General features: G+C 38.0%; 1 protein-coding gene across 2 annotated transcripts in view; it reads left to right on the forward strand.

The window, feature by feature from the left end:
* Positions 1-13,166, forward strand: part of nectin1b (nectin cell adhesion molecule 1b) — a gene marked incomplete at its 3' end in the record, with an annotated part of 164,324 nt that overhangs the window by 80,842 nt on the left and 70,316 nt on the right. Inside the window, exon 6 of one of the 2 annotated variants that reach the window (XM_083913857.1) lies at positions 143-6,428. The exons of the other annotated variant lie outside the window; for it this stretch is intronic. Coding sequence (XP_083769983.1) covers positions 143-648 — 506 coding nt within the window. Of the gene's footprint in view, positions 1-142; positions 6,429-13,166 lie in introns of those variants that run through there. 2 annotated transcript variants of the gene reach the window in all.

The following is a 13,166-nucleotide window of genomic DNA, read 5'->3' on the forward strand; positions in this document are numbered from 1 at the left end:
GGGTCCTTCCTTTTCCCTTTGCTTTTCCGTCCTTGTCTCCCTTACTTCATTTCCTAAAAAAAAAAAATCTGCACCTGCACAAATGCACCTCCTCCCACCAGAGCACTGACACACTCCCTTCCATCTGTCTTTTCCTACCCAGAATTCCCTAACAACCCAACACCAGGGGGCAGGGAGATCCCGCAGGAGCAGCACAATGCAGGTGCCGCCATTGGTGGTGCTGTGGGGGGAGTCGCCCTGTTGGGCTTGGCAGCCATACTGCTCTTCGTATTCCTGCGCCGCCGCCAACGCACCTTCAAAGGAGACTACAGCACAAAGAAACACGTGTTTGGTAACGGGTATAGTAAGGCTGGTGGCTTACCCGCTCACCCTCCCATCCCCAAGAACCTTCAGTACCCGGATGACTCGGACGACGAGAAGAAACCCGCCCAGATTGGTGGCCCTGGAGGGTTTGAGGCGAGCGAGCGTGATTTTGACGGAGAGCAAGAGGACCTGAAGAGGCCCTATTTCACTGTGGATGAGGGAGAGAGCCGAGATTATGACGAGCGGACTCTGGCTTTCCAGTATGACCCTGAACCTGAGATAGCCGATGATATGATCTCTCAAACCGACGGCTCTGTCATTTCTAAGAAAGAGTGGTATGTGTAGTGGCATGCAACAACCAAACCAAACCCTTTGTCCCCCACCTGCATTCCACTGCACCCATCACCTCCATCACGACCCCGCCCTCCCATTCATCAAACTACTACAACCTTCATTATCCCATTCCTCTTTTGGTCAACCTAGTAACCCCTTCCCCCTGACTCCCCCCACATCAGACCCCATCCAACTAATCTCAATTAGAAAATCAAGTGTCTATTTAAAGTGCTAGCAAAATCGACTTCTCAACATGACAGCATTGGTATCTGTTCAGGTGAATGGGCAAAGAATACAAACTAAGGTATGTAAATGGACTGGTTGTCACTGACATACAAGCCAGGGAGGTGATTGGTTGATCAATACTGTTTCAATATTCTTTTTGTGTATTTTTTCATGTTATAAATGTATTAAATGTATAAAAAGAGACTGCAGGTTGAGGTTTTGCTGAGCACATTTGTGAAAGTCCTACACTGGATGTGCGATTTGTTTTTGTTTTTTATTACCATTGCCGTTTTGTTGTTTTTATAATGTCTTTTTGTATGATTTTTAAGTGACCAGAGAATTGAGAGTTAAATGTTTGACATAAAAGGTGGAGTTGTAAGTGTTTGTAATTTTGTGGTCAAATGTTTCAGAGAAAGAAAAAAAAAAAAAAAAACGCCATACAGCACGTGTATCATTTCTCCTGTTCCTCACTGGGGTTAGCGTCCATGAAACTACTCATTTTTGTATATTACAGGATTAAAAGCAGATGTATTATTGCTGTTTTTCCAAAGACATGCTTAGTATTGCTTGACCCCTCTGTGTTTATTGGCTTGGTTTGTTTCTTTATTGAGAGGGAGTCAGTCTACTGAGCCATGTGGCAGGTAATTATTGAGTGTTTTAGACTTTTTTTTTCTAAATTTCAATCATGTTAAATTAGTTTCCACATCAGAATAACAGGGGAGAGAAGGGCTGCAACAATTTCTACATTTCAGTGGTGCATCACAATCACGTCCAAATAAGGTTTGGTGAGTCTCGGCGTCCACAGAAACCTCCATTAATGCTCTGAAATGTTATGATTGTCACTTGACTTGAACAGGCTAACCTGTGTACACGAGCTCTCAATCTTACCACAATAATGAAATGTCTATAATGAGTTGTCATATTCGTGTTTTGTTCTAACCCTTCTTTTGTCAAATGGATGTGACAGAAAAGTGTCAGGGGAGTTTCCCAATAATGACTATGTCTCTCCTTATAACTGTGTGACTGTACTGAAGAATTGGCTTAAGCCTTCCCCGCTTATACAACAGGATTTTCTATGAGGAGTCGTCCATGGACACGAAGGACACATTAGGAGGAAAATGTCTACAGAGAAAACATTAGAACATGTAAAGGGAATTGAAAATTTGATGGTGGCCATGCTGGAGTATAATAAGTCACCTGCTGCTTTCATGATGTTTTTTTCCCCATCTTTTTCCTTTCTTTAATGAATTTATGTAGTTGTTTGGGGGATTTTAAAGGAATGAATGATTGTCCTTCTCTTAATGTTGGCATCTGAATCTGCCAATAGGGCTTTCAGAAGGCATTATATATATATGGCTTTTAAATCACTGTTAATAAGTGCCAGTGGATGCTAGCATAGCAAATGACTTTCTCTCCTCATCATTGAGGTCCATTACACAATCAGCAAAATGTATTTGCTTCAGACTAAAAACGTTCAATGTGAAATATCAGATAAAACACAAAGAAGTAAATATGTGGATATAAACAACACATCTGACTGGCTCTGAACAATATAAATACTATATTACGCCTTATTTTATGCATGTTTTTTGTGTTGGAGTGGATGTGCGTAAGTGGCTATTTTTTCTGTATTAATTCCAGTGTGTTTGTCCTCATTTGCAGCTCAAAAGATGACACTTCATCAGTGTTGTCAGTATTGACAGAGGTATGAGTTTATGGGCACACAGTACCCAGGAACAATATTGCAGTTAACACACAAAAAAAGTATATAAATATATATATAAATAAAGATGAAAAAATAACATCTCTCTCAGAGCTGATCTCGCTGTCAGCTGGAGATGTGAATGTTTTACAGTCCATGCTTGTCTACTGTATGTTTTTAGATGAGCATGTTAATCATGAGCCTCAATTTATATTGTATTTTCAACACAAATCTAACATAACAAATGGGGAAATATCACATTCTTATTCTTATTAAAACTTTCGATTTCATTTACGTTTTATTTTCTGTTGATATCAGTTTTTTCTGTATCCACTACAATTCTACAACAGAAAGTTCCACAAACAGGAAAGCTGCTTTGCTGTAACTTTTTTTTAGTTCAAAATAGTTTTCATATCACACCATTATAGAGATAAACGTTCGCTTTTCTCTTTTTGCATTGAGTGCCTATGAACGTAAGGAGACATGAGGTAGTCTGAACAGTTGCTGCTCTATCGTTTAGGTTATTCATGACATAGAATAACATAATGAGTAATATTGAAATATGACAAGGACTGCAAACATCTTCAAATCACACATAAGATGGTACCATTTAAAAGTTGAATGATGGTGACACAGCACTTTTTCCCCAGTCAATACTGGATAGTCCTTAAGAGATCCAACTTTTGCAACATAGTCACACATTGCTGACTTTTTAAGCACAACAATTGAAACACTAATCAAGTGAAAAGAGATTTGAATTTTGGCCTAAAGCAAAGATCAACTCTACCCCCTTTTTAAAGCACAAGATAAAAGTTTCATTTCACTTATTTTCTGCATCCATAATGAAACCACTGCCACACTTGCTTTTCAGACATGTTGGAGAAAGAAACCCTTTCAGATTGGAGTCAACATTCTATATACTGGTAGACGTGAACATTGTCTTCATGTTGTGGGGTGTTATGAGTTCCTATTTTGTAATACTGACTGTAACTTCATTCCATCCTAATCTACTTTTTGTATTCAGTATGTTTAACATTCCACTGTAAATACTGTACATACGGTTGAGATTATAGTTGGGATTTATTTAGGGACATCTGCGTAGGGACCCTGTTCGTGTAAAATATACCTATTTTGACTGCAAACATAGAGGCTCAATGATGGATAGATGAAGTTGATGCATAGCTTATTTCCAAAGTCCCACCTAGAAATGCTCCTCCGGTACGTTTCTGATATGCCACTAGCGGCTTCACTGTCATACAAAGGGGTGATGCATACAGTTTGTCGATTTAATGTTATTGAAAGAAAATCAAAAGAGAGAAACTGCCTGTATGCAGCCATGTGAATGTATATTTCTGAGGGTGTTACAAATATGAAAAAAATATCTTGTTCAATTGTGATGACCCAGTGAAGTAACTTGTATTTGTTTTAAGCATTAAATGAGTTCAATAGTCAAAAATGTTCTGTCCCAGTTCAGTGATTGGATAGGTGGGTGTCATCTGATTAAATATGGTTCACATCTGCAACACATTTGTTACTGCATTTGTTAGTAGCCTAATGTATCCCTGTCACCTCGTGCAGGTTCTTTTTAGATTTGTTTTTTTTTTACTTCCTGTGAGCCTTAAGTGTAACACATAATTGTTATACATATACACATAATTTGTCCTGCAAATACACTTTCCTTCCATTTTAACAATTATAAACCTTGTTAGGACAATATTTCAATCAGGATGCTGCTTGCTCCCATCCAGCCATTAGACAAAGCCAAATTGAAACATCCAGCATTCAGCTCTTCATTGCTGTTCAAGTTAAAGCTATAGGTAGCCATTGTTCGCTCTAAGTTGTCATGCTTTAGGCGATCTGATGATAAATTCAATGCAATGCAATTACACATGGTTAAGAAATGTGTTGTGATTCAGACATAGTAAACCTTACAGATGCATAAGGTATTTTGCCACCTTAAGAACACTTTTGTTGCTTAAAAAACTTCAGGCATTGAGAAAAGGTAAAGGTCCCATATTTTAAAAAGTGAGCTCTCCATGACTTTTTGATTATAAAGCAGGTCTAGGTGCTGTATAAATTCTGTGAAAGTATCAAAACGCTCAATCCACAGAGAAATGCACACAGCCTGTATTCAAAACTGTGCCTTTAAAAAAGGCTTCAGGACTTCTGTGCGGTTGTGATGTCACAACTTCACTATATACAGGTAGAAAGTGCAGCTACAGTCATTCCCGCCTGTAATACGATGCAGAGATGCCAAGAGTGCAGATGTGGAAGACCCAGAGACACTGACCAATCAGAGCAGACAGGGCTTTTCCAGTAGTGGGTCTTAATGAGACATGTGCTAAAAGAGTGTTTGGGGCAGAGGGTGAATACAGGTATATTCAGACAGACAGCGTGAGAAATAAAAACTTTTTTTTACACTAAACCTTGTAAACATGTTCTAGTAGAAACCCAAAAAACAAGTATGAACCTGAAAATGAGCATGATATGGGACCTTTAATAAAACTCACAGTGGAAAGGATCACAGTGTTGTACACTGATAATCATATTTTTTTTAGGAAAACACAAGATAGATAAAAGAATGCATAAGGTATATAGCAAGGGTTTATAATGGCTAATACTGTACCCTTTAGTGTTTTTTGTCCTTTAATTGAAGAGCAAAAACTGATGGCAGATTTTGGTATTGAGGTCCATGCTTAATGAAGCTGCAGTGATATGATAAGAGAGGCCCAGTGTAGAGCCAGACAGATCTGTCTCAGACTGTGGGACTCAAGTGCAGGCATCTGCACCGTGCACATTAAGAACAGCCCAGAGTTTGCAGCTGTTGCCATCAATTTGCTAAAAGAGCCCTTTGTAGCCCAAGGGGCTTTGATGGCACATAGGCTTTTAACATGCACGGCCATCAGTTTTCCCCCTCCTAACAGAGCTGCGAGTGGAATTTTACAACATTTCCTCTATCAAAGTACTCTTAGGATGAAATATGGATGGAATTTTGTTTTAAAATATGTTCCTCGTGGGCCATAAATTCAAAAGGCGAGTTTGTTAAAGCGCCTTGTATGCAATGCCACTCTATTCAACATGGCATAAGAGCAGAGAACACAAATGAAAATGGATCTGAGTATGCCAGCTGTAAGGGTTTTTTTTCAAATGTTTTTTTGGATTAAAATTGTCATATTGTATGGTGCTAATAGGTTCACATGAGCATTGTATTTGAATTTGAATTAATCTCCCATAATCACAATGCAGCCCCATGAGTTGATGAGTTTCTTAACACTTTGATTGTTTATCACATCGCTATTCAAATACTATTTCTTTTAGCAGTCAGTTTGATTTTTTAGACCACACTAGCTCACTAAACTCTGGATTGGTAGCTTGCACTGGAAGAAACTCTTTGCTGCTGTGAATTGTTGTGCTGTCGATAAGCTAAGAATTGGAATAATATATCAATCCTAATGGCTTCAGGAAAGCACACAGACAGCCAATACCACGAGTCGTGAAACTATAGTGATTACTTAACGGTTAACGAACATACTGTATATGCATGAGTAATTCAATGGGCTGACTACAGGGGGAGAGTTTTACTCATTGATCAGTGAGGTTGACTGTAGCTGTGCTAGTTTGTAGCTTGGAGGCCAGTATGTACACAGATCCACATACTGATCTAAAAGAGGGGAAACATCTGATTCCTTCAAATGACTGGTGTTTCAATTTATGATATATATTCTGTGGCCTCTCCTGTATGAGTTTCATTATGAAATGTTCTCAGTAAGTATTGCTGTTGTGAAAGGAGACCTAGCAATCTAACCTGTGTCTGCAGAAAAAAAAAACGTTTTATGTGTATGCAGTTCTTTCTTTTTAACATTGTTTGGATGAACACATTTTTCATGGCTTCTAGAAATATGTGTTTTTGGTCTTGTTTTTTTTCTGTTTTCAATGTGTACAGTTTGAGGTCACATGAGGTTGTCTATAATAAAAAAAAACTTGTGTTAATGTAAATGGCGCTCTTACTCTTATATTAAAGATTCTTAAAGCTTTAATGGCAAGGATTTAAATGGTCCTCTCCAACAAGGTGACGATAGAATAAAACACTTACACAGCTTTCAGTCTCGCAAAGTATATATGACATATCAAATTAATCAACCACACCATCAGGAACATGTTTATAAGGTTTCTAATTGCATTTTTTACAAGTGGTCTCAAAAGTTAATGTACTGTAGATTTGTTAAAAGATAAAACATGTTTTTGTAGGAATAAGGTAAAAGATACTGTGCCCCAAGGTGTTTTGTTATATAACAGGATTAAGAGTCTACAGTCACGTCAGTGGCTCTGTGAGGCTAAGACTAATGTAAATTCATTTTGGAAGTCTTGCTGGAGTTATAAGACATCGTTTTTAAAGGTTCCATATTGTAAACGTAAGATTTCCATGTATTTTTATATAAAGCAGTTTGAGGTGCGATGTTAATGCTGTAAATATCAAAATGCTCAATCCACACAGAAATGCACACAGCCCATAGTCATAAACCATAAAATTAAACAAGATGTCAGTATAGGTATATAGGTGTAGTGAGAGAGACAGTTTGAGAAAAATCAAGTGTTTTTATGAACATTAAAGTATGTAAACATGATCTAGTAGAAACATAAAATAGAAGTATGACCCTGAAATAAGCACAATATGTCCCTCAAAGTATTTTTTATTGTCAGGTGTGCGCACTCTGCAATACTAAACTGGGTTATTCATAGAGTTTTAATTATTTTAGAGGCCTCTGTCAGCACTTAAATGTGACACAATCATGCAGAGAAGTAGTTACATGTTTTCCAATTTGTTTTCCATTGTGCAGAATCATTGTTTGCTCAGTTCTGCCTTTGTTTGAGAAAACATGTTTCGCATATAACCTGATCGATTGGGCATGCAGTTTACTGATCGACAGAACGAGTCAATGCTATTTCCAGAAAATGGGAAATTATAATGAATTGGCAATTATTTGGATTAACCCAGGATCAATCTGCTGAAATTATTATTGCCTATTATTTTGTAAATGAGACAGCTCATAAACAAACTGCTCGGATCCCATGAATAAATTTGTTGGCATCTTGAGGGATGCCTGCAGTAGCTGACACACACACACATACACACACACCAGCCCTACTTTCACGCCCTCCCATTTTCAGAGCCAGCCATGGCATGAGCAGCCCTGCTATCCAGTTGCGCATTAGCGTACTCCAATTAAACTCAGCCATCCCAGAGCAGAACGAAAGGCCTAAACCCTCTGGTGAGAAAAGTGCTGACAACCCTCATCTACAAAGTCCTGCTGGGAATACTCTGTCCCTGTGACCATTTAACCAGCGTCAAAGAAGTTTGTGTCTGTTAAGAAGAGCAGAGAGAGAGAGTGTGCATACCCTTCAATCCCTTTGTTGACCGATGCTTTTTCTGCTTTTTTTCTGAGCCTCAGTGACCTCAGACACACAGTAACACTGGAATTACAGTATGACCACACAGTTTTGATTTCAAGGAATTGGTGATATTTGCCATGCATATTGTCGGCAAAATGCAGCTGAAAAGTGTTAGTTAAAGGCAGAGTCCTGTCTTGTCACAAGCTAAAATTAAAATCTCTTTGAATATTAATTCCTGGAGGAGCAGGATGATAAAATATATTGTGACTGACATTTTTCCCGAGATCCTCAATTACACAGAGAGTGGGCGTGGCCACAGGAGAAGAGAGATATATTTCAAGGACAGGATTTAACCTTCTAAATTTACTGTCTCTGATACTATAGGCACAATATATGTCCTTTGCCCAGTTATAATATAATGAAGTACAGGTTCAGATTGTTCTTTTTTTTTTCAACAAGCTATGAATATTTTAAATTGAGGGTCCCTAATTCCCCGTACTGATTAATTTGATAATCCTTATCCTTTGTTTTACAATGTTTATAATGTATTTATTTATTTAATCTTACTTCAGTTAAAAAAAGGGTAATATATGAGGTTAAACCTGATGCCTACTGACTTCATTATTAGTCTAAAATGGACATATGTGATGCAGATCGGAAAGAGGATGTTGAGGAATAGCATCAACATGCTCTACATCACCAGAACACTGATTACACTGTTTTGTTTCAAATAAATTTATAAATTCACATTTTTTTCTTCAACAGAGGAATAAATTAGGTCTCTTCGTAATCAGTATTGATATGCTTCTATGAAGAAACACTGCCCTCAGGCTATACCCATATCTTAGCCAGTGTCATCATGATGCATGAATCCGCTGCTCTCACAGGAAGAGAGAATGCATCCGATACGTCAAATCTCACTCAGCATCATTATGTCAGTCTAAATTTAAAATTTCCTTGGCTCCAAGACATAAAGCTTGCCATGAAATATGAACCTTCACCTGTTAAGAATAACTGAACCTGGCTGCTGGCTGTAAGAGTTCTCCCGTTCACATTCACAATGTGAGCTCCACCGCCTGACAAATGGGACAAATGGGGTAAATTAAGAATCCACTGTCTCCCACCCCCACACTCTTTTCCCTGACTATTGACTCTTACAGCTTTATCAGTGTACATTAGTGTCAGTGCCAGCCTACATTTAGACTAACAGCGCCAGAGGAGGCAGCCCATCAGCACATACAGGCATGTCTGTCGTCATGCTGAGCCAGTGACCCTTTGTCAGAGACAATCCTCATCAGCATAGCCGCCAGACCGAGGCTATACTGGCCAGTCGTTACAGCAGTGACTGTCCTCAACACAAAAAAATATATTACTAGAGGTTAGTATATACACTCAAACTGTAAAACTGCACAAGGCAGGATTTCCTTGTCCAAACACACGTGTGTTTTTGGTTCAATTTTAGAGGAGGTGTCTCCAAAATTGAGATGGCAAAGAATTGACAAGATGTGCAGATTAAATGGTGTTAGGAAGAAATATTCAACGCCAGGATGATATTAATTCAAAGTTAAGATTCAAAACTAAAGACTGTAAGTGTACCTACTGCAGGGATAGAAAATAAACTGTCATCATCAGTGTTAGATATATTGCCTCACTTGTGTTTTTGGCATTCTTTGTGAAATTGCACTATAGAATGTTACATGCACTTCACAAGATTTCTCATTTTTGATGTTTGCAAATTTCACATCTAGCTGTCAATGTTTCACACTGCAGGCTACACCCCTTTAAAATGTGAACTGTGCCAATTAAAATTTAAATGTGATTAGTTGTTAAAAGAGAAGCCAATTCTAGAGTGAATCTTTTTTCCCCCTCAGTTGGAAATGAGACAGGCAGAAAGAGATGTGGAGGCAGTGGAGAAGCAGTGGGATCTGATTAGATGCCAGCAGGGACACACAGGTAGCTGCAGTGGCGGCTGACTTAACCACTCAATTATCTTTGGGCACCAGAGGTCATCAGAGAATATTTAATTGAGTCCAAAGTTCTACATCTTACACTGCTTCATGTCGCAGGGAATCTGTAGCTGTGGACTGCTGGGTTCTGACCCCCAAACGCTGGTCTTTGAAGGTTCAGCATTACTGCTAACAAAAATAAATATCCTAATCTGCTACAAATACATTTGTAGAGCCAGCCATTGATTAGGTTACATTACTATTTGCAACTCCATCATTAAAAAGCTGATCAATGCAAAAATGCAAACTATCTGATCCTCACAACACACCCATTCAGGACTAATTCCTCTGAAGTCTCATGGTCGGTTGCTATGACAAGATGCAACCAATTAGTTGCCTTGAGAGAATTGGCTTTCTTCAGCAGCAGGTTTCACTACCCAAATCTAAGGATAGATGAGCCCACATCAGAGGAGCTGACATTGCTTTGTTTTGTGAATGTGTCAGGGGTGTTTAATGCTCCATTTGAGAGTAAGTAGACCTCAAGACTGGATCTATTTTAGCTGTTGGAAATGGTGAAAAGCTGTGTTTCTACATAAAACATCTTGATAATAAACCAAGTGACCACCGTATATATATAAATTTATAGGCCAACTGGCCAACTGAAAAAACAGCACAGTCTGTGGGAATATTTAATTTAATTGCTGTTTTAGCCATGGTCAACATTTTCTGATTTTAAGCTGACTGTAGAATATTTGAAAGAAACAAATGCATCTCTGCAGGAGGTACAGGTAAAAAATAATAAGATATTATAGTTATGTTGAAGTTTGGAATGTGACCAAATCATAGATTAACAGTGCTATCACCAAAAGAGCTAACTTTTGAATTTCAGCCATTGCTTTGAGAAAATGTATGATTTTTTTAACCTCGCCAGCAGCTTCTGCTTAATATCATCCAGGTTGTAACAGCTGTGCTACCAGTAACCAGTTTAGCTTAAGTAGGAAGTCATTTTTTTAGAAAACATGAAAAATAACCATGCACATACTGTACAAGTAATTTTGTGTTTTCTGGCTGATTCGATTTTGAACATATTTTTGAGCTTTAATTTGCTAATCAAAGTTGGAAATGATTTAGCATAATTTAATGCTCACTATGACTGATGACATGTTTATTTATGTGTGTCTCTCCATGAAGATGATGAAGGCGCACAAACTGATAATAACTTTGGCCTTTTTTATGAAGTGGTTTGTCATCTTGTTTTGCTGAGAAGCTGGCAAAAGCCTTGGCCTTCGAAGGCATTTCTGATTACTTTTACTACTTGTTGATTACTTGAAATGCGTTTACTTTGCATTTGCCACACTCTGTGTACTCAATCATTAAATACCTTTTACTGCTGAGTTTTTGCAATTACATGAACATTTTCAGACAATCAGGGTGCTTTGAATTTGTTTCCATAAAGTCGACTCATTTAAATGTGAGTAGTTTATCCAGCACTTCATCTGCAACACTTGATTTCCACCATTGTGATTGTTTCCATCTGTGACATGACATAGATAATACTCAGCAGCTTGTATGATTGATGAAGTACATACAGTCATTTTTCTCAGCAGAATAATGAATCATTTATGTGCATTTACACATCCGTCTTGGGGCCCTGACGGTCACCTCTATTAGCAGGACAAAAAGCAAGGAATGAATGACTCTAGCAAGACACTACATGTGCAGGTATCAGCAGAGGGACTTCCTGCATGAAGTATCTTGTCAAAAGGAAATGTGATACACTAGTGTTGATTTAACAGGTTTCTTTTCTTCTAACGAATAGCCTTGTGGGGTAAAAGCTTCCTGTTTGAAGAGAAGGTATTCAGCAACGGCAAGTAGATGCTTGGCTGATTGTTTCGCGAGTTACTTGGCATAACGTGACTCTTGACAAGAAAATACATGAGAACACAAAGCTCCACTTTAAACCTCAAATTAAACAGCACCACCACAAAGCTTAACACACATACAGGGGATCTGGTTGCTTCACACCACTGCCAACTGTGTCAGACGTAAGTTATTTGTTCTGTGTCTTTTTCTGGTTCTTATAAAGAATATGATATTTTCAGAAGAAAAGAATGTAGTCAGCTCATACCCTGTCTGTAATATTTGTATATCTATTTGTGGCTTTCAGTTATTCACAAAAAAGGTTTTGGTGTGCACAGTGCATAGCTGTGTGCTGTTTCTACTATTTCAATGACAGAACTGAGGGATGTTTTCTTGTGAGTGACCCTGGGGCCTCAAACTGCAGCACTACATGTGCTTATACCACTGAAAAAAATCTAAAGTATAGCCCTAACAAAATCCATCTATCAGCAGGCTGCAGTGCATCAGAAGTATGTTGAAACACAATTCACGTGGCCTTGATTTTTTTTATGTCAGAATCACAGTTGAATGATGACCAGGGAGGCCGCACACAGAGTGCTGTACTCAGAGAACGTCTCTCTGTTTTCTCAGGAGGTCTGAGTGCCATTGCACATTGTGGCTGGTGGGCTATTACAGAATATCACAGTGTTTGGATACAACATAAGCAAAGAAGATGGAAGTAAAACCGCAGTTTAGTTAACATAATGGCATCCATCTATAAAGCTTGCTAGTAATTTATTAAATCTTCAAATATAAGGATGATAATTTTTGATTCTCATTATTACAGAAACATTTTAAAATAAAAATTAAAAGGAAATGGTAATAAAAGGACATCCTGTATAATACAATTACTGTACCACAAACATCTCCTTGATAAATAATTTAAAGAGCTAGGTTTTGCTTTTTTGCAAGTTAGATGAGAAGATTGATACCACTCTCATGTTTGTGTGGTAAATATGGCTGGGCGAGATGACCAAAATCTCATATAACGATATAGGTCATTTCATATCTCGATAATGATATATATCACGAGATAGCACATTTTCTATTAAAATAATATATATATCTATATATATATATAGATATATATATAGGCTATATATTTGCTTAATGTAAGCTATAAATAAAGGCCAACTGCAAACATCTTCTTCCCAGTACATTCTTGGACTATTTACTTTTAATTGCACTGTGAACGTTATAAACCCTTTCATTCTGGGCGGGGAGTGCCTGACACAGACAGCATCGGGTGTATATGAGTCCAGTGCTGCCCGCGGTAATGCCAGCGGGGTACTGAGTGATTTCTGTTTCTGTTACGGGAATATTATTAAAAGTATTACAAACATAAATGTGTTTGTATCTTTCTTTGA

This window comes from Echiichthys vipera, assembly GCF_963691815.1.
Source record: "Echiichthys vipera genome assembly, chromosome: 5".
Classification (NCBI taxonomy): Eukaryota; Metazoa; Chordata; class Actinopteri; order Perciformes; family Trachinidae; genus Echiichthys; species Echiichthys vipera.